We start from the raw sequence: 22,279 nt of genomic DNA, 5'->3' as shown, positions 1-22,279 counted from the left end.
ATTGTCCTTTAGTGTATGGTTTGAATTTTGCAAATATCAGCCATCAGAATCTTCATCTAGGGAGAAGAAATTGCCTTTGAATTGTCACTTAAGTTTTCTTCTGAATTGTTAACCTCATTTGCTTGTATTTAAATATCCTGTTCTGATCAAACAAAGTCCATGTTCTTTTTAATTGCAGGCAAGATAAACATCTTGATATTTTCCATAAATCTAACAAGACTGTTCAGGTTGATCAGACAGAACTATTGGTAACTAAACATTATGACCTATTGGTCTTTAAAAATTAGAAAAAGAAACTACTAAATTACTAAGCTCAGTATTGCCTTTAACTTAAATGTCTTCATAGAAAATTATTTATTAAGAGATATTTTTGTAACCTGAGGTGGGATGCTCCTAGCTTGTTTAGAGTTTCTAAAGTTACTGTAGGCTATTTTCTTTGCTGCTTTTTTCTTTATTTGGTGAAATGGGATAACCAGGATAATGGAAATGTTAACCATCTATTTAAAAACTATTGCTGAGGTCCTGGGTTCCCAGTGTGAATCATTTATTTATCCTTCATTTGTTTTTATGTGGACCCATATTCATAAACCTCTGTGCTGAGGAGGTGGAGAAGGCACATTCTGAATAACATTATTTCCTGAGAATGTTCAGTGTATCACTTTGTAAAAATTTTCTCTCTCTCATTTCTGGATTAAAAAGAGATCAGTCTGAAGAGATTGATGACTGAATGGGTGTGTAGGTCTTTGCTAGTGTTCCACTAGCATTCAGCCCAGGATGTGTAGTGGTCAAGTCGAAAAGATGGCAGCTGCAATACTAGAAAATATATGTAATTAAGAAAAGGAATAAAAATTACATAGCACCATCCTTATTCTTGAAATCCTTCAAATTCTGTTTTTTCTGAAAAGTCTTTCCCATGTCCTTTACAGCTGATAGTCTTATTAACAAATCCTAGTGCTTTGAACTGCTACTTGCTGGCTCTTTATAGATAGGAATGAAATCTTGTTCTGGATAATATTTATTGAAATTCTGGATGCTCCCTCCCTGGGCATGTTCAAGGTCATATGCAACCTGACCTAGTGGAAAGCATCTCTGCCTATGGCAGTGGGATTGGAATAGATGATCTTTAACCCCATCATACCCAAATAATTCTGTGATTCTATTCTGTGAAGTTTCTTTTAAGTTTCCAGTGTCCAGTAATTTTCAGAGAAAGGTTAAATTGGTATGAAAACATAAATAATTAAAAATGACTTTCTTTCCTTTCAGACATAATGCCCAGAGTTATCTGACATCAGTGTTCAAACATTAGTGTTCTCATGCGCGTAGTATTTTCATACTCAAGTTTGATCTGAATGGAACAGTTAGCATCACATATAAGTGATGAGGTCTACGCGCCAATTATTCTTAATGTGACAGTGAGCATTCTTGTGTTATAGGGTTGTTGCTATTTTTTTTCTTTGTAGTCTGGAGTTAATTTGGCATAGAGATACTTCAGTAGTTATGTCAGTTGTGGAAAACGCGCTTGCTCGTTCTGTTAAATTAGATGCCTCTCATTGCGTTCTCTCTCAGGTAATGATGTTTCTTTTGGGCATCTGTGCATGAGTATTTTTCTCCTCAGCGCAAAGAATGTTGGTTACAGTCTCTCGCTATAATTCACTGCTTAAACCAGTGTGGGTAACAGGCCAAGAAAGTATTTTCAGACTTGTTCAGGAGTGTTTTGCATAAGTAATGATGGAGCAAATAGAGGACATTAGTTTGGATAAGACTTTACCAAGAATCTAGCTTTTAACTGCATACATTCCTGTTAATGAGATATGATGGTGCTGGATCACTAAAACTTACTCTAAGATTAGAAGTTGATTTGAGCTAGAACTTTCAAAATTTGACGTAGAAACTGGTTCTTAAAAGGCTCCCCTTCATTTTATCCATCTAAGGGTTATATGTGAAATACAGCTAAGGATGGCGGTCAACACATTGTCACTGCTAAGAACTTCTTTATTTTAGAGTCAGGTGTTCCACTTTGGAGTGGAAGCAAAACAAGTTCTCGTGGAACTACTGTTGTTGTCTGCACTGGATGATTGATGATCCAAGTAGTCTCACTATTTTTAGCAGGAGTGAACAGATTTATGTGCTATTCCTGTTTTCTTCGCTTCCTTATCAGATGTGACCTCAAAGAAATAAAGCAATTCAGGGTTTTCTTTCTTGATGTCAGAACGTTCTGTAGGAAAGTTTTCCCCTTATCTAATCTGATCTGTATCCACTGTCATGCTGTAGTTCAAACGAAAAAACTAGCAAATAGTGCTTCTGTTTGGAAGTTATGAATCTTAGAGATTCCAGCTTCCCTAAACATAGCCATACCCCAAAATTAGTAAGGTTTTGTGTTCCTAGTAGTATTAAAAACACACACACACGCAAAAAAAAAAACAAAACAAAAACAAAAACAAAAAAAAACCACCAAACAAAAAAACCAAACAAGTAAACCACATCTAGTGGTTTTTAGGTCATCCAAAGAGCTTTTTTTTCCTCTCCATGGTCATTTTCAGCACCATATTACAGTTTTGTCTGAGTATGTAGCTTTAGATCCATGAGGCTAGAGGGAAATATAACCTTTTATTGGAATCATCATTTCAGTAGCTGAAAGATTCTGAAAGTCTGTTGGAAACATCAAAAATATAAACTTGAAGATGACCAGAAGAATCATAGAATGGCCTGGGTTGAAAAGGATCTCAAAGATCATCTAGTATCAAACCAAAAGACTTGAACAGAACTGCAAATAAAGTTGAAATGCCTAGGTTTTGACCATACAACAGGTGATTTGATGTTTGTTTAGTGCTAAAATGCTCCTGATAACTTTCTGGTTTATGCAGCATGTTAATAGTGTCAGTACAGTTAATACCTGTTTGCATCACTGAAATAAAAGAATTCAATTAACAGGTATTGATGATACAGTCTAGAAAAATACAATCACCCTTTTATTGCTGTGGAGCAAAGTTTAGTTACATTTATGGAGTCATTTCGGGAAGCACATTGCCTGACTTTTTAATTTGCTTGCTTGTTTTTTTTAAGGGTAAAATGCATTTCTGTTAAAAGAAAAAAGGCAAAAGTTGGCAACTTAGGTACTGATATTTTTTTTTTGGTATCTTTGCCATAGGGAAACTTAATTTTTTCATGTGTGGTAAGTAAGTATGTGTGAATTAGTTTAGTAGCTATTGCCATTCATTTCCCCATTCATACAGTACTAATTCAAAAGTATTAGAGACGTACAATTTAACTAACGCCCTGTACTGTATTCACTGAGAGGGGTCTTTGTTTCCTGTTCTAATATATTATTGATCTTTCAGGCCCACAGCAGCAGAACTTTTAAAATGCAAATTTTTCCAGAAAGCCAAGGTAAAACGTTTAACCCTCAAGTAAATTTTGCTCTGCCTTAAAATCTACATGATTTTTTTCCCCCTGTATTGATTTTTAACTTACCAAATGTTGATTTTTGCAGAATAGAGAATACCTGATTGAAAAGCTTCTCACTAGAACGCCTAATATAGCACAAAGAGCAAAAAAGGTAAGTGTTTTCACCTCTCTTGGCTCGTTTGCAAACAAAGGTGGGGACTGTTTAATTGCCTTAGATTTTAGTTACTAAGCTGTTTTCTTATACACTCCATCATAGATTCTGTTGATGAATAGTTTCTGCAGTTTATTGTTCTCCAGGAAGCTTTGTGTCATTTAGACTTCCTCACTAGAGTTGTCAAAATATATATCACACAAATCACATGTCTGTCTTCCCCACTCAGTTTTAGAAATATACAGGTGACATGATTATGCAGATGACAAGAGGCAGAACTATGCACATGCAGAACTCGTGTTTATTTCATTATCTAAAGAAATAATGAAGATATTGTAAATGGTATTTATTGGAGAATACCTTTTTCTCTGTATTATTTTAAATGTTGTATTCAAATATATGAAAATCAGAGTCAAACTTGACAAGAGATTTCTTGAGTACTTGGACCTGTGAAGCCTTACTCCAGAATCTGAGTTAAATGCACAGCTATGGCATATGTTGATATTTTTGTTGCACCTTTGGTACTTGTGTAAATGAGTTTACCAGGTAAGGTGCAACAGAACTAAAAAATTCTGAACAAGTAGGTATTTTAAAACTAAAATATTGAAGGCATCAGCTGTGAGCTAGTAAACAGGAATGAATTTAAACTTCTATTTGTAATCTGTGAGAAGTTATACTTAACACTAGTTAAACAGACAGTATTGCTTCAGTATGAGGAACCTGCTGAAATTGCTAAAACCTCTGCAGATAACAGGACAGTGTGCTCAGTCCATCTTTCAAAAAGCAGTCTTTTTGAGAAGATGTTTTATGGAGAACATTTACAGAAAGGAATTAACAAATGTGATGCCCATCTTCAAAAAGGACTGGAAAGATGATCATAGTAGCTACAGACCTATCAGTCTCACGTCTGTGCCAGAGAAGGTTATGGAACAGGTAGTCTCAGGAACTATCATGGATCAGTTAAAAGTCAACCAGGGGATCAGGCCCAGTCAGCATGGGTTCATGGATGGTAGATCTTTCTTGACAAACTTGATTTCATTCTGACAAAAGACCTGCTTAATGGATGAAGGTAAGGCTGTCAATGTGGTCTTTCTGGACTTCAGTAAAGCCTTTGACACTGTCCCCCATCCTCATGGAGAAGCTGGCTGCCCATGGTTTGGATTAGTGTACGCTTTGCTGGGTGAAACACTGGCTGGATGACTGGGCACAAAGAGTTGTGGTCAGTGGAGTTAAATCCAGTTGATGGCCAGTCACTAGTGGTATCCCCCAGGTCTTGGTACTGGGGCCACCCCTACTCAACATCTTTATCAGTGCTCTTGATGAGGGGATTGAGTGCACTCACAGTAAGTAGAAGACACCTTGATCTGCTGGAGGATGGTAAGGCACTACAGAGGGGGACCTGGATAGACTGGATCGATGGGCAAAGGCAAACTGTATGAGTTTCAGTAGGGCCAAGTGTTGGGTCCTGCATTTGGTCACAATAACCCCAGGCAACCCTACAGGCTGGGGGAGGAGAGGCTGGAAAGCTGCCTGACAGCTTGGTATACTGATGGACAGTCAGCTAAATATGAGCCAGCAGTGTACACAGGTGGCCAAGAAGGCCAATGGCATCCTGGCTTGTATCAGGAATGGTGTGGTGAGTAGGACTAGGGAAGTCATCCTGCCCCTGTACTTGACACTGGTGAGGCCTCACCTTGAGTACTGTGTTCAGTTTTGGACACCTCAGTACAGAAAGGGCACTGAGGTGCTGGTGCAGGTCCAAAGAAGGGCAACAAGGCTTGTGAAGGGCTTGGAGAATATGGCCTATGAGGAGTGACTGAAGAAACTGAGACTGTTTAGTCTGGGGACAAGTAGGCTAAGGGGAGACCTTAGTGCTCTCTTCCAATATCTGAAAGGTGCTTACAGCAAGAGCAGGGTTGGTCTCTTCTCACTGGTGACAGGTGACAGGATGAGGGGAAATGGCCTCAAGTTATGCCAAGGGAGGTATAGGTTGAATATCAGGAAAGACTTCGTTACAGAAAGGGTGGTTAAACATTGGAATAGGCTCCCCAGGGAGGTGTTTGAGTCACCATCCCTGAATGTGTTTAAAAGCCGTTTGGATGTGGTGCTCAGGGACATGATTTAGTGGTGGGCTGTTAGAGTTAGGGTAGGATGGTTTGGTTGTGGTTGGACTTGATGATCTTGAAGTTCGTTTCCAACCTGCGTAATTCTGTGACTCTATGAATTGTTGCAGCCTTTGTTGGTACACCAATTTTAGGGATATTTTAGGACTTCTGTTTTCTTAGCAGTGAACTGAACTGGCGCTTTTTTCTATTGCCTTTGTGAATATCTCTTTCTGGTGTCCTTGCTGGAAAGAGGCTGTCAGCAGGATCTGAGTACTCTGAGTTCCTTCTTCTTTTAGGTGGAAGCAAGTTGGGAAATCAGTGGTGATGTTTCAGCTTTAAGCGGTTGGAATAGAAAGCTGAAAAACAGCTTCTTTTAGAAGAGGTAGCTTACTGAGCAGTGCGGTATCAGCAAAATGCAAAGTACAGCTGATTGGCCACGTGGTGGCAGCAATGCCCACATAAAAATTGACCTACCCAGAGCGGAGAGGAAAAAGCATTGCTCATTTTACTTCTTAGCTGTTAAGGGAGTAATTTAGACATGCTGTAGTACCAGCTAAGTTTCTAAGAGAGCATGGACCTCATTAAATTCATCTCCCAGCTGTATCTTCAGATTAGCTGTAGGAACTACGTGATAACTTGTATGTACCCATTTACGTATAGTTATTTCTTTATTTAACTTAGCATCTAGAATTACAAAATGAACGCGTGGTAGTTTCCCCTGCACCATCAGCAAAAGGTTACTGAATGTTCCTTTGGATAATTCTTTAAAATTTTGGAAAAGGAGTGATTCTTAGAAATAAAAGCTGAATGACGCTGGAGTAATAAATTATAGGTCATTTAATTGCAGCATAAAATAGAAAAAAAAAAATAGCTTGTGAAAATGCTGAATTATTTAGTTTTTAAAAGAATGCAATTTTCATTAGAAATTTAAAAATTTAGTTTTGCTATAGCTGCTGTTTTAAGATACTATAAAATATAAATGTATTTTATAATTTAAACTGTTTTTTAATTAAAAAAAAAAAAAAAAAAAAGCTTTTGTAAGCAGAATTTGGTTACTCACGCACCATGTAAAAATGTCTAAGAGGTCACTCTTGGAAGAAATAATTCCTGCAATGGAAGAAAGAGCGTCTCTAAAGCAGAAGATAAGGAGCTGGCATTTAGTACCAGTGCTAGGGCAGGTATCACGTCTGCTCTGTAGGATTTTAATTTTTCTTGCATTTACTGCGTGTATGATTATTTTGCCTTGTTGCATAGAACCGCAGCCTCAGTTAATTTTTAACATTAATTTTTCTTTCTCATGACATAGCATTCTGATGTTTTGCTGCTGCCTTTACAGCTTATATTTGCATACAGTTTTGACTGAAAATGAATTCTGACCTGTTTGGGAAATCCTGAGAGTAGGTATGCATGGCTTGTGTTTGTGAGGAAAGCATTCAACTCTGTAAAGATATTTCCTATTACGAATACCAAATTGATAAGATTAAACAATTCTTATAGTGTGGTTTTAAAATACTGTGTTGTAAATTATGTATCTGTAATTTGTGCATATCTTTTCTCTGTCTCAGTAGCTCTTTATTTTGATTGTGTTAATCTTGAAATGAAACCTATTCCTAGTGCTTCAGGTAATCAAGTTTAACACTAAAACTCTTCTGTAACTGACTTGCCTAGGAGGAACACATCTTGCCTGTTCCTGTGCAGAACTTGCTTGAGTGCTTATCAGTACTGATGTGAGTGTTAACTCTGCAACTTACTGGGCATTCTGGGTTTCATTAATGTGACTTCTCACTTGGGAGAGCATTGCTGATGACTAGAAGAACTGGAGAAATGGCTGCTGTGAATGCTCTAAGCTCAGTGTAGTCTAACAAGCAGAGGACACTCTCCAAGGTCATACTTGTGTCGTCAGTAGAGATGTAGAAGGCCAGACTGAAGCCTCCCCCATGCTGGATGGTGTTATGGTAGAAGAATAGACTACTTTGTTGTGGTTGGGTCAGGACTGTGTTACACCTTTGTTAAACTGTAACTTCTTGCTAAGCTGTTTTTATAGATACATGCTTTAATGTGTTGAAGTAGTTTTCATTTTGGACTGAATGCTAAGTCTTCTTTCATTTGTGACTAGAATTGCTATATTTGAACAGAGGAAATGAGAAGCAGCTTCCAGAATTCCACAGTCAGTTTTTAAATCTGGTCATACTAAAAAATTAATTATAACTGTAAGTATTCTGTATCCCTAACGGCCCTGTGTCAATTTTGTAGTTTTTAATCCTGTTTCTTTAATTTTCAAAATCTCCTGCATGACTGCCACTTTTACAAAGTGAATGGGGAAAAGCATGTTATCTGCATTTCATTTTATAGCTGTCTGAACTGTTACTAGTTTAAAAAAAAAAAAAAATCAGTTCTGAGTAACAATTGGTCTCAAATTCTATTTTTCTGAAGGTAATATTGTTCTTCACTGTTAATAGAAGGTCTTCAGGTCTTTGAGTTGTAAGTTACTGGTAAAAAAAAAAAAATCAGGTAGCATAAGGAGATAATTAGCATGAGTGATAGCAGCTTTTATTAAAATTTCAGTAGAAATAGCCTTACTGATGGATTGAAACTCTAGCTCTGTGGTACACCTAATTTAGGGAAATGGTTCTGAATGGCTTGTTATCCTGTAGAAGAAATTAACTGTCTGCATATAATGGGGGTAAAATCATTACATTGTATATTTTTTTATAGCTTTAACAGTATTGATACCACCTCAGCAAAGCATCATTTGCTTGTTTCAGTAATGGATTTAATCTGATAGAAGCACCTTGCCAAAGACTGTTGTTAATACAGCTGTGCTTCAGACCTCTTCCTGTGCAGGATGGTGCTGGTTTTACCTGTTTCATCTCTGAGAAACAAAGCCTCAAACTCTGTTCATCTGACTTCCAAAACAAGTTGGCTCTTTTTTTCTTTTTTGCCTCTGTTGGATTTGAACTGAGGTCCTGAGTGTACAGTGACTGAATTGAATCAGTGGTTATGAAATTTATCACCTTTTTAACATACATCATTATTTTGTCAATGCAGACAGCTACAGCTGGCTTGCTAGGTTCAGCTTAGCATTATGAGATTTCCCACTGTGCTTTCTTCTGCTGTGTGGTAGAAGAGGCTCTTCTGCCTGTCTCCATTTGTCTCGTGTTAGTTGTGATTGTGTATATTTTTGAAAGTTTGTCAGGAAGGTCATGTGCAGAGCTGAATTGCAGAAAACTCTGTGAATGTAGAATCGCTTAGAAGGGCTGCCATCTGTTACTGCTTTATTGAAAGACTGATGGGATAACTCCAGGATAATTTTTGTTTTCATATGGAGAACTTAATTGTTAACCTTCTTAGTTCTAAAAGGCAAATTTGCAAAAGTAAATAAATACCAGCACCAACACTGAGAGAAGTGGAAAGTAAATAAATTCTCCTGATTAGACCATATAAAGCTTGGAGAATTTCAGCTCACAAGCTTCATGGCCTTTGTTTAACCTCAGACCCTTCACACACACTTGGTTCTGATGGCATACTTGAAATCTGTGGGTAGAATAGATTAAGCAGGACATCCTTGAGAATATATTGCACAGTGTTATTACAGGAGAATTGATTTAGCTAAAAGGTGCTCTTGGTTGAAGAAATTATAAATATGGCAGGCGCTGGAAACTTCAACATTTTAATCAGAATAGACATTTTAAGGGTAACAGAGCAGAAAGATGGACCATAATAGTGTATATGCAAAGTCCAATTCCTGTTTAGCACTGAGAAGTAGCCCCAGGACAAGATTGTTTAACTTCATGTGTATGTTTGAATAAAGTTATTTTCCCCTTTTCACTTTACATACTATGTAACTCAACTGTATGACAAAAGCTGTGCATCCTAGCTGTGCTGTCTAGGAGAGGCATAGACAGCAGAGGGCAGCCGTATCCATCACAGCACAGGAAGAGGAGCTGCCTATAGGATGATATACGAAGTCATGCAGGGTATAGGAGCATTCCTATGTTAGAAGCAGCTCAAGGTCTGCAATTTTAAGTGCTAAATCTCTTGAATAAGCTTGGGCCTCTTATTTTTTAGTAAAAAATAAGTGTGATTGCAGAGTATATTACGGTTGCAGAATATATTACAGTAACTTTTCTTATGTTCCTGATCAAGCCTTATATTTCAAGTAGGACAAAAAAAATCAGTTTCCCCCTTCACAGGATATCCTCAAGCTTTGATCTTGAAGGTAAGTGAAAATCATAGGGAAATAATCTACTAATGTAGATTTCAGAGAAGAATTAGTAAATAATTATTGATGTGACTATATCACTGGTAGTGAAACATATCTTGTATAGAGTTTTCCACTATAGAGTAATAAAAGCTGTAAATGAGGCTGTTTCTCTCTTCTTTCTTTGCTGTGTGGCTATTTTAAGCAAGTAAATGGCCTGGTTGAAGGAACACAGGTTAGCAGAATTGGAAAATGCAGATTAAGAAATTAGGATCTCATGATCCATCCAACAGATAGCTTTTTATTAGCATTTATCCATATTGAAGTCCATTCATCTGAAGATCATAGAGCCATAGATTGACTTGTGTTGAAAGGGACCTTAAAAGATCTAATTCCAATTCTCTGGAAGCTCTGAAGTCTAATCTTTCTTCATCTTTCTGGCTACTGATTTACGTTGCCAATTTACCGTATTTTTAATTGTTTAGTTGGCTTTCTTTTATTTCTGCAGATAACATCTAGGCCTTAACATCTTAATTTGATTGAGGCAGGGGGAGGAGGATATAAGAGTCTCCCTTGGCATGTATGAATTAAAACCATGGCACTGTTGAACCATCTGGGTTGTAAAAGATCATCGAGTCAACCATCAACCTTATCTTCCAAGTCCTTACTCTAAACCATATCCCTTAGTGCTATGTCTGCATGCCTCTTAAACCCACTCCAGGGGTAGTGACTCTGTGGGAAGCCTGTTGCAATGCTTGACTGCCCTCTCTGTGGAAAAAAATTCTTCCTAATATCCAATTTAAACCTTCCTTATGCAACCTCCTGGGATTGTTACCCGTCAGGTCACACTGTGTAGCACAGTCAGAATTTCTTGTTTTTAGGTGAAGTAAACCTAATTTACTAATGTTAATTTAAACCTAATTTAAAAATGTTAATTTTAAGAAACAGTGCAATGCCTTTACGCAATTAATTGAAAATATCCTTCTCAGTATAGAGACATGTTCATGTCTGAAAGTACTGTTGTTAAAATAGAAATTAAAGAAGGAGTGACTTATTTGCTGTTAATTAAAATTGCGTAATGAAACTTTATATAGTGGAAGTAATAAACAGAGAAATATTGTTGGAAAAAACAAGTCATACTAAATTAGTAAACTGGCATGCTTGCTATGCAATAAAGATTTCTCCAAAACACTGCTGTTTCTTAAGACAAAATCAGCTTAAAATTCTGGACTCAGTCTGGAGCATTGATAGTGAATATGATGCAGTATAGACATAAAACTACTTCTTGTTTTTGGAAGGCAGGATTAGGTGTGCAGGGAACACTTTACAAGATGCTTCTGTGGAAAAATTAGTCTCCAGTTTGAGCTGCTGTCCTTTCCTGTCTTTAAGCAACATTAACCCAGAAAGAAAAGACCTGGTGAAAGTGTGGAAGAAGGGCTTTGGAGAGAAATTCCTCAGAGTGCATGGGCAGTTGTACAGCACCTGTATTTTTCAGCATTTTCTCTAGTGATGTAGGAACGTGCTCACTTCTCCACTCCCTTTTCAGCTTTTAATATCTTTGTTTTTTTTTTTTTTAACTCTGATTTCTCCCCTGTATTCCATTTGTAACCTGTGAATGTATCTAAGTGTTTGTGGCAATTTTCTTAATTCATGGCTCTGCCTCCCTCACTCAGTTTTTCTCAGTGCCACATTCATCATTTGAACATGATATTGCTTATGTTTGACTAGGAAAGCAAACCAGTAACCAGTATCATAAATATTTAAAGCAAACTGTGTTTTTTGCGACACACTTCTGTTCTTTAACCTGTGCTGTTTTATTCATTAAACAAAAAAGAGAACTCTTCAATAACTAGTAGAGATTTAAGGAACACTTATGCAATTTCAAATTATCCATCTCCTTCATGCAGTGTTATTTTGTTAAAAAAAATATAATGATCTTGCATTTCTGATGTTAACAGTGTAGCTAATTCCAGTAGTGAGTAGAACTGGTAATTTATGCATTTTTAAAGTGTAAATAACTTTACGCTGTAAAGTAATTCCTGTCTTAAATGTCTTAAGTGCCATTTCAATTTTTGCAGTCCTTTCTGCAGTGTTAAGGAGTAAACAAATATTGGTGAATTTGTATCTGTGACTCACACTTTGTCCTTATTGACTTATCTCACTGAAGATAATCATAAATGTTCCATAAACATAACATTGCACACTTCAGAGCAAACACAGAGTTTTGCAAGGATGTGCTGGATAGCTGTAAATACATTAATTCCAGCAGAGGTGCATTTAATATTATTGAAGAAAAATAATGTGGGTTCCATTTTTGATTTATAAAACCCTAACCCCAAAGTAAATGAAATATTTTGACCGTTATTCTAATATGAAATTTTAAATGGAATAACAATCTATACAGTGTTACCATGTTTTGTGGTTACCAGTTCCACTTGACTTGGAATTATTTAAAAAAAAAAAACACTTAGGAATTAGTTGGAATTGAAGGATTTGATGGTCTTCTATTTTGTAATGTAACGTAAATGCAAGAATATTCGCTACTCTTACTGACTCAGGGCATACAAACTAAAATGCTGATGATGCTATCACCTGCTATGGCTAGGTCACCTTGAAGTACTGAAATTCAAAACTTTGAGACTTCAGAACATGAAAGATGTGTACATCAAAGAGCATGTTTGTTTCCTAGGAGTTTCTGTATGTTCTTCATTCAAAAATCTTCTGTCTGAAGTATGGAATATACCCACCAGAAATGCCTAAAGAAATTCTGCAGGAACTGTAAAGCCTTCATTCATCTGTGTCCTCTCAATCTGTGCTTTTTACATAAGCATAAGTGTGGTTATACAACATAGAGAAGTAATAATGATTAATTTGATGTAGAAGATAAATGGTAACTTCTGTTTATTCAGAAGTTCAGGATTCAGTACCTATTCTTTTCTGCAGATGTAAATTCTAACCATAACTGAGTTTCCATGAGTTGTAGTTCTGGGCAGCATAGAAGACTTGAAGCTTCTCATACAGCTTCCCAGAAAAGCAACAAACCTCCACAGATGTTGCAAAGGGAAGGGGCTTTATGTACTCCTCAGTGATGGCTTGTGCATCTCAATTCTAATTCCAAGTTGAGTTTATAATTAACATCTGGACCCAAAAGGTTGGAATTATTGTAGAATTACTTTCTATGCCATGTTAAATGCTTGCTGGCAATGTCTTAGGCTACAAAAAACAAGCCTAAAAAGCTAATTCCTGAACATGAATATGAAACACTTAAGGTTAAGTCTAACTTCTTTTCCAAGTGGGGAAAAAAAACAAATTAAACCTAAGGAAGATTTTTCCCATATCGTAATTTGTATTATTATACAGAGTGGCTTAAGAGAAAGGAATGCAAACATCAAAACATCAAGTAACTTTATCTTACCACCTTCTAGTTCTTACAGACTAGAACTACTTGGGTGTTATTTTAGAAAGGCAGTGGTACATCAGAATAAAAATGAAACTTCCCAAAATAATGAACTCAGGGGAACTTAATAGCCCACAGCGAAGGGATTCAGGCATTCACAGACATGAGAGATGGGTTAAATGAGGACTAGCTATCTCTTGAGGAAGCATCCTGTCTATTGAACAAAGGATGATATATACTTGTGGGAATTCAGGCTCTTGTTCCTCAGATTCTTTTTGCAAAAATGTGATTACAGTGTAGATGTTATGCAAAAAGATTAATGTTATTCTGTGTGAAAATATTTTATAGAAAAGTGAATTCTCCAATATCTACCTTTTACTTCACATGCTAAGCTGTGATTAAATTTAGAACTGTTTTAAGTAAAAGGCTTGTGCCGTGATTGGATAAGTGTGATGATAAGCTGATTTCTTTCATTGCATCGTAATGCAAATATATGCATAGGTATAGGGATTAAAATTTGTTTTTGTATTTTAGGAAACATTCAGGAACGGCTTGCAAGAGAGCGAGCTGAAGGCAAAATTTGTAAAACCTGATTGCTCTACAGGCTTAAGATGTTCACAAAGGGACCTGGTCTGTTTTTGAGAGAAATAAATTCATATAATAAAATGTGCTGAAACCAAAACTGTGGTCTGTAATGGGCTACTTCTAATGTGTGTGTGTATATATATATATATATTTTTTTTTTCCCAGTAAAGTAACAGGAGCAACTGGCATGGTAAATTCTTTATGCTGAAGTTGTTAGAGAAGTGAAGGTTTTGAGATTTGTGATATATTTTTTAATTTTTTTTTTTAAGTGGGCAGCAGTGGGAAACAGTGGGAAAACCAAAAAAGCTACCTATCCCATCAGTTACCAAATAATACCAACACTTTTTAACGCTTATATTTTCTATAAATCTACTAATCTGTTTAACAGTGATGTCCTTTCTCCTGCAAAGAACCTTTACTACAGTTTTTATGGAAAGATTAAAACTGGCATTGTTTGATGGCGTTCTTCCTTGCTTCAAGTAATAAGCTTGTGTGCTGTTATTTAATGTTTACATTTCTTTTATTATGTTAAATAGCAACTGATGGATCCAGTTACTATTGGACCCACAATACATATATTGTGTATGCCAGATTTATGTTATTCAAGCTGTATGGAATAAACTGCAGTTCTTTATGTAGTTTCTTGAGGATCACTGGACAGTTGGAATCCTTTGCATGTATCTAAATATTTTAAAGAAATAGGGAATGTTTAAGATCTACTTTCTGTGGCTGAGAGATAGTGATGATCTTCAATGTTTGTGCTTCAGGAACCAGTGAAAAAGCATTGATTCTGATGATCGCTTTATAAAGTTTCAAAATCACAAATGCCTGGAAGTTTTCCTAGCCAGTCTTTTCTCTGAAATTTGACTGAGGCATGTAAGCACAATTCTGGCAAGACTCTTTATTTCTGTTATATTTATATATTCTGTTATATTTCTATTAAATAAATGATTCTGTATCAGGGAATCTTTTTGAACATACCAGAAGAGCAAAAAGTTGCTTACAAATGCACTTTGTCAGCTTCTTTTGGAATTCCTTTTGGGGTTCTTGTGTTTATTCATGTAGGCAGGTTCCCATCTTGTCTTCAGTCTGTGCACCTTTATGCTCAGCATTAATTCCCTCTTTTTCTGTCACCTTTTCTAGTGAAAGAACTGGGGTGTAATTGATGCTACCACAGGATGAAGAGACAAAGCACTGGTTACTCCCACACTTGGGAAGTTTCACGTGCTAGGTCAGGTGATGGTAACCATGTGTTCTTAGCCTATGTCAACTGTTTTGAAAACTTGAGCTTATTTTTTCCTTAACTATAGAGATTTAGTGTTGTTGTTTTCTTTTTTTTGTGTGGCACATTTCACTATCCTTGAATCCAAAAACTTCTATACTTCCATATGCTAAAAAAGCTACTTGAGATGCTATTTTGAAATGTATGTAGCTTTTCCCTGCCATTGCAAAAGTTATTTGAAGTAATGATGATAAATATTTGAGTGTGAGTGTCATAAATAGGGAAGTGTTCTTAAATGTAAAATTTAACAGCATGATCTTTGTAAAAATAATTTTCTGAAATAAAATCTTAGAGCCTTTTGATGCAACTGGAAAAGTACTGTCACAAGGAACAATCCTGTAAACACTTGTGCCTTTTTGTAGAATCATTTCGTCTCCTCTCCAGTGTGCCCAACAGTTGTTGACTGGGGCTATTTTAACCTTAGTTTGAGGAATGCTGCCAGACCACTGCTAACTTCTTTCACCTTGATTTTTTTCAAAATTTCACTAAAATTCAAGAGAAAATGAATCAGCTTTCTTGGAATAGGTAGAACACTTAATTCAGCAACCCTAAAGAGCACCATCTTGTTTTCTGAACTGATATTTGTTTTGCATTTCCTGCATCCGTGGCCGTTGTGTGTTTGTTATTCCTATTAACTAATTTTCTGTCACAGAAGTGGTAACCATCTTGGAATAGAGAGCAGAGCATTCAGAAAGTCTTCTGCTGGTCAGGGTGTCTTGAGGTGAAAGTCTGCCTCTGGAAGAGTGAGAGTTCTTCAAGGACTTCTTTCTCTTCTGTGTCTCAGAGTAAAATCTTGGCTCTTACTAGAATAGGATGCAGAAAATGAGAAACGTGTTTAAATAACCAAGTTGTCCTGCTTGCTCTCTAGGGCGTGTGGAATTGTGTGTGTCTTGCATACAATACTAGCAGATGTAGCTGAATGGCATCAGCGTAAAATAAAATAAAATTTTGTTCCTAGAAAAAGCTAAGCTAGCTGACTTGATGGGATGTAATATTTCCAGAAGAATATTTCCAGTAAAATTTCTAGAATTTAATTAAAATCATTACATAAGTAAAATTGCATTCTGTAGATATGCAAGTGGAAAGATTAGTATAGCACTGACTGTTATGTAGCTAGAAGTTATAGATCAAGATTAGGGTTCCACAAAGACTTCTTTAGGTGTGAGGTGAGTCACGTCTGCACATTTGCCTCTTTATAAGAATTTAGGAGCAAATTGCTTTTGTGATCTAAGTTACCTGCATATGGAGCATGATAAACTTACCTTCTGTGAAACTGAAATGTTTAATGCGTGTTAGCGCTATGAATTTTACGTACACTAATGCATCTTACTTCCTCTACTTTCAGGTTACCTTTTTTCTTTTTTGAGTAAAAGATATTATAAATCTGACTGGAATCCGACCCCAAACATTCAGTTATCATAGAGACTTCAGTAAGAGTAGCTTAAATAATTAAAATACTGGAAAAATCAATATAATTAGTTCAGTAATCTTTCTATTGAATGAGAAAGAAGACAAGAGATGCATGAAATTACTCTTACTAAACAATCTAATTTTATATGTGATATAGATGATGCACCATGCCATGTTTGTAATGCAGTAGTTTTTTATGCATGTATGCATTGGTATCTCATGGCGTGTCATTTTTGTTTTCAAAAATTAGATGCTGAAATAAAATACTGAATGTGTAAGTGGGCCAAGTTCTTTGCTGATTTGAGGAACTGTGAATAAGGAAGTAGAGATCTTAACATTCAGAAAATATTCATTCCTTTCCTTGTCCCATTACAACAATTAACTTGTGAAGAGATTGCAGAAGTAAAAGAATCAGAGATGAATAATAGGTTCCTCTTTCCCCAGCTTCTCTAATATCTACTTATAGCAACTACGTCAGAGCTTAGAAGACAATTTTTTTACTTACTTCTGTTGTACTTTGGTTTTTATCAAGCTTTGGGGAATGTAGGCAGCTTCTGCATTCTGTTTCTGGAATGCAATTTTTGAACTAATTTTTGATGATTGAATTTATGGTTACCATGTTCAGTTGCTTAAGCATGCTTTCTTCTGGAAAGCTTATGAATATTATTGTATGTTAGGAATATTTATGAACTGTATCCTCCTTCAAGAAGATGAGGACAAATAGCTTGGCCAACTTAATTTTATTCTGTCTCTGTGATTCTTATGTATACTGGAATAACCACTAACCAGCAGCAAGAGTGTAAGCAATAATAATTTGATATTTAATGTTTTTGTGGTAGTCATTTCTTTTCACTCATTATTCAAGCTTGCTGTGTTCAGCTGGTGTTCATATTGTCTTTTCTAAAGCTGTGGTGATTTTGATGGCAGCTTGTTAAGTTCTTCTTCATACAAACTGTTTTTAGTTACAGTTCTGAGCTGCTTCTCTGGATGTAGTTTAAGTGCCAGTCATTCATTTTTTTTATTCCCTGTGTGCTCCTTCCAATTTATGTGAAATCTGTTTTCTAATACATGTTAATTTGTCTTTGTTAGGCTCAAGGCTTTTGTTTTCTTTTTAGCAAAAGTTATGAATCAGTATAGTTCTATTTTGGAAAGAGCATTTAGGTTTTTTAATACAGTAAAACTCAAATTAGAATTGCACATGTTTTTACTTGTTTCTGTTTCTCTCTGAATTATTTACTGAGAGAGATAATCCTTCCATAAAGAGCCATCAATGCTGTGTATTTTGACTGAAGCTGTCAGAGAAATTGCCATTGTTTAGCGACCGCATTCCTTGCAAATAAGGAATGCAACATTCCTTATTTTTGTAGGGATATAAAAAGTTTGTTTGGGTTCATTGTTCTGTCTCAGATTTACTTTGTGAACACAGATAAATCAATGCATTTGTTGGTTTCTTTCTTTCCCTTTGTAAAATGAGAGGTTTGCACCTAGATAAGAAGACAAATAGAATGTTCTGAACTGTTGTAACGCTGTCATCATAGGGGCTAAATACAAATATGCTTGCTTTTATCAGTCTTGCAGTAGAGAAACTCCAAATACTTAAAAATATTCCAAATGCAACCCCTGCAGTGTACTCATGCTAGGACCAGCGGTAAGGTTGTTGTTCTTATTCACCTTTTTTTCCACATTGAGATTAATGTACTAAAGCAGTATGTTATCTGAGGCTGGTTGGTACTTGTGCATGTGGAAGGAGTTATCATTCTCCCTTTGACCACACTGAAAGAAAGATCACCTGCATCACAATCTCAGAAAGGTGTTCCAACTACTTAGCTGTGATGGCAGAATCTATTAATGATTTAAAGCTATTCTGCTTTGCACATGAAAGTTGCAAACAGGTGTTGGTCCAAAGAGCCAATGCTTTGCTGAGGAATGGAATGTGATTTGTTCCAATCAGATGGTAAGTCATCTTTTGCTAGTTTTCTTGCAGGATAGCATAAAGAGGGTCTGTTTTAAGTGATGCTAGAAACAAAGTTGATTTTTGAAGTGGTGGATGTAGAAGGGGGAAAAAAAAAACAATAATAAAACAGTCTGGATGTGAATGAGAATATTAAGAATATGGAGAAATTCAAACTATCTAGAGTACCAATGGCTGATGTCAGTTGAAGACAAGCATCCATTCTCATGCTGCTGAACTTCTCTGTGAATTTCAGCAGTGACATGGATGACTGGAAAGTTGAACTACAGTCCACTGAGCATTTCGGACTTGCATATGAAGGTCTACAAAGATGTCTTCTCTCCAGCAGATTGAATCATGAATTTGTAATCATGATAGAAACTGTGGATTAATACCTCCATTCTCACCTTCTGTCCCCTCACCCCAAAGAACAGGAGTTTAACACAGTACAGATGAAGAATGTAGTGCATTGCTTTTGGAATAGTTCATGTGAATGAAATGCCACACTTGATTTTTGTAAGATAAAATCAGATGATCTTGTAAAGGGTGAAGTATCATTGAATCTCATTGAAAGTGCTGATAAATAGGGCACACAGTATGGGTTTCTTTGTTGATTATAGTGTGGTATAGTTTGAGGCAGTACTCCAGTTATGTTTTCAAATTATACACATCTTGGAGACTGAATTTCTTTTGTCCTGTCTTCAGGCTATTTTTTACCTCCCTGGATATACCAGAAGATGAGATAAATGCTTCATCTTGCATACACTTGACATTGTTCACTCACATTGGTTTACTTGTAGCAGTTTAGCATTAGATACTCTTCTCAAAATAATTTAAGAGTACCTTCAACATGCATTTCAGAAAAAATACTTCTCTAGAGAAGAAGCTGGAAGTCCAACTCTGTCAGAAATACAAGAGATTCTTTAAGTAGAATTTTAGATGGCCACTGAGGCATTCATTATGTTCCACTGTCTGTGAGTTTGGGTAGGGATATCCTTGATACTTGAAAATATCTTGATGGTGTTAATGCTGCCTGTATATGTGATCTTCTTAAATCTGCAGCTGTTACAACCATTTTTTTTCCATATATTCTTGCAGTGACCCAGAAAGATTATTGTGAAAGAACAGATGAATATGTTGTACATGAATGAACACAGCTTTCTATAGCTATATATTTTATATACTTCAGATAACAGTCAAGTGTTCTGTTGCCCATCAGGTCCCCACAAACTCCTGTAATCACTCCTGTTTTGGCAGTGTTTTTAAATGAACTTTTACAAGCTGCAGAATTTCAAAGAAGCTTATGGGGCTCACTACCTAGGGAATATAAATTTTACCACAGACGATTGCAGTTTGGTTGGAGAAAATGGATGACCTTTCCCTCTTCTCTCCCGATGGGCCATACTATAATGTTTTTGATACAGATGCACACCTGTGGCACAGATCCCTGCTGTTGTATTGTGCAATGTGAATGTTTTACAGGCTACAGTTAGTACATGTGTCTAACTATTATTTATCGAAATGTTTCTGTCTATTACACACCTGAATTTGTAGACTAAATATAAATGGTCTTCTCCTGGGTGACTTGTGACAGTACAAGAGGAAGTGGCCTCAAGTTGTGCCAGGGATGTTCAGGTTGGATGTTTGGAAGAATTTCGTCTCAAAAAGAGTGGTGAGGTATTGAAACAGGCTGCCCAGGGAAGTGGTAGAGTCATTGTCCCTGGAGATGTTTTGGGAGAGAGTAGATGTAGTACTTAGGGACACAGTTTAGTGGGCAATATTGGTGGTAGGTGGGTGGTTGGATTAGATGGAATTGGAGGGCTTTTCCAATCTTAATAATTCTATGAGAACAAAACTTTGTGTGAATGTCATATAGAAAAATACATAGGTTGCTCTGAAAGAAATGTCATCTATTTATTTCCATGGAAACTTCTACAGATATTCATACTGTTTGGCCTCTGTAAGTGTTCAGCAAGCATCAGGGAATGTCAATGGGTGCAATTTTTTTCCATGCAGAGGAATTCAGCTGTGCTTATTCTGTTGTAGGTACCATGGGAATAAATAGGAAGCATTAATTTTAGAGCAACCTGCATAGATAGATATGTCCTTATTACTTTTGGGAATTCACAGTGCTTTCTTAGCACAGATGATATTGAACTGTTGTCTGAAGTTCATTCAAATAAGGACTACTACTGAAAATGGAATTTCAGTTTCTCATCTTGTGCTGACTATAGTGCCTGTGCCAGCTAAATTCAGGAGCTGATTTGGTTGCAAGTTAACTGTGCTCCATACTAATTTTTTGATTGGGTCTTCTGCTCTGAGAGCATAAATGAAAGCATGAGGTGTTTTGTTGTGTCACACTGTGCTTCACTGTAGGGGGTTAAAGTAGACAATTTTGAGAATCCTGAGGTGATTCCAGTTTCTTTTCACTGCCTCACTGCTTAAACAGCCTTCCAAGTTACTACTGATATGCATTTTAACAAATGTGCTCTGAAAAACGCACCGAAAATCTGAAAAGAAACAGAGCTAATACTGGTATTAAAAATCTGAAGATAAGTATGTATTACAACATAAATTTAGTATCATTCCATCGGATATGTGATGTTAGTGATAAAGGTTTATGATGGGGAAAAAAGAGAATTGATATCTGAATAGATCAAGTATTTTGCTATAGCAGAAAGTACAGTTTTCTTTGAATGTGTGTCCTGGTGGGAAAGAGTCTGATGGATGGAGTACAAATCTAGACTTCTGTTTTTCTGCCTTCAGACACCTTTCAAGAAAATCATTTATTCTAACACAGTTATTTTATTTTGAAGTAACTTTCTTTTCTTTGAGCCATTTGTTTATTGCTTATTAAAAGGCAATCGATTTAAAAGCTTGAAATGCAATCCATCTTCATCAGTAAGCCTTTTCCTGTGACTCTCTGCCAGCATCATTAAGCTACATTAACATCATTCTACTTAGAGCAAATTTCCAGAACAACTGAAAATGGATGCAGAAGAGATTTTGGTTAGTGCAAGTAGTCTGTGAATGTCTGTAAATTATTCTATTCTATCTGAAAAATCTTGTTTTTGCTTGTGGCTTATATCTTTCCATAAGTTTGCATGTAGTTGTTAGGATGTTGTGCAGTTATGTGTGTGCTATTAAACAGAAGCCCATGTCAGGACTGCTCCTGGTAGGACAATCAATAATTGCAAGCACTATATGAATTGCCTGCTGCCTTCCCTTGTATCTGCAATAATTCCTGATGATGCAGACAGTAAGAGCCCATTTACTGTGCAGCTGGAGCTAGGAGCGGTGCATTAGAAGCCTGGTTTGAGAAACAGGGAAGGCAGTACAGAATTTGTCCTTAAGTGACCGAGTAGGATATTCCTCTAATATCCTATGTTTTTTTCATCTTGGTTACAGTGGAATGCAAAATACAGAGAAACTGAGTAGGGTACTTTTCATGGATTCTCTGGGGGAGAAAAGTGAAGGGGTAGTATTGTAAGGACAGGGGAAGGTGACTATGGAAAGGTGCTGAGACATTGTAAGCTTCACCCTGTCTTCTAGTTGAGGCTTATATATGAAGTGAAAGAAGAGGGTTAAAGAGTGTAGGTGGAGACACAAATATACTAGCTTGTGTACGTACAAGGTTTTAAAAGAGGAAACCTGCATTCATACTCCTGCTTTTGTATTGTAAGGCCAACTATTTCCACTTCACATTGTTCCAAATCCAGTAGAGAAATAGCCATCTATTTCTCTCTGTTCTATCAAAAGATGATTGAGAAGGATTACATTAATACCTGTGTC

General features: G+C 36.4%; 1 protein-coding gene across 8 annotated transcripts in view; it reads left to right on the top strand.

Annotated features, from left to right (window-relative positions):
- Positions 1–22,279, top strand: part of STK39 (serine/threonine kinase 39) — a 90,008-nt gene that overhangs the window by 27,045 nt on the left and 40,684 nt on the right. For all 8 annotated transcript variants that reach the window (XR_016468251.1, XR_016468252.1, XM_031599528.2 and 5 more), the window contains exons 9-10: positions 3,339–3,387; positions 3,491–3,556. Coding sequence is in view for 6 of the 8 variants with exons in the window: in XM_031599528.2 (XP_031455388.2) it covers positions 3,339–3,387; positions 3,491–3,556 (115 nt within the window). In the remaining 2 variants the exon portion in view is untranslated. The remainder of the gene's footprint in view (positions 1–3,338; positions 3,388–3,490; positions 3,557–22,279) is intronic.

Source organism: Phasianus colchicus, chromosome 7 (genome assembly GCF_987193195.1).
Source record: "Phasianus colchicus chromosome 7, bPhaCol1.hap1.1, whole genome shotgun sequence".
Classification (NCBI taxonomy): domain Eukaryota; kingdom Metazoa; phylum Chordata; class Aves; order Galliformes; family Phasianidae; genus Phasianus; species Phasianus colchicus.
This window is presented reverse-complemented; position numbering and strand designations above follow the sequence as displayed.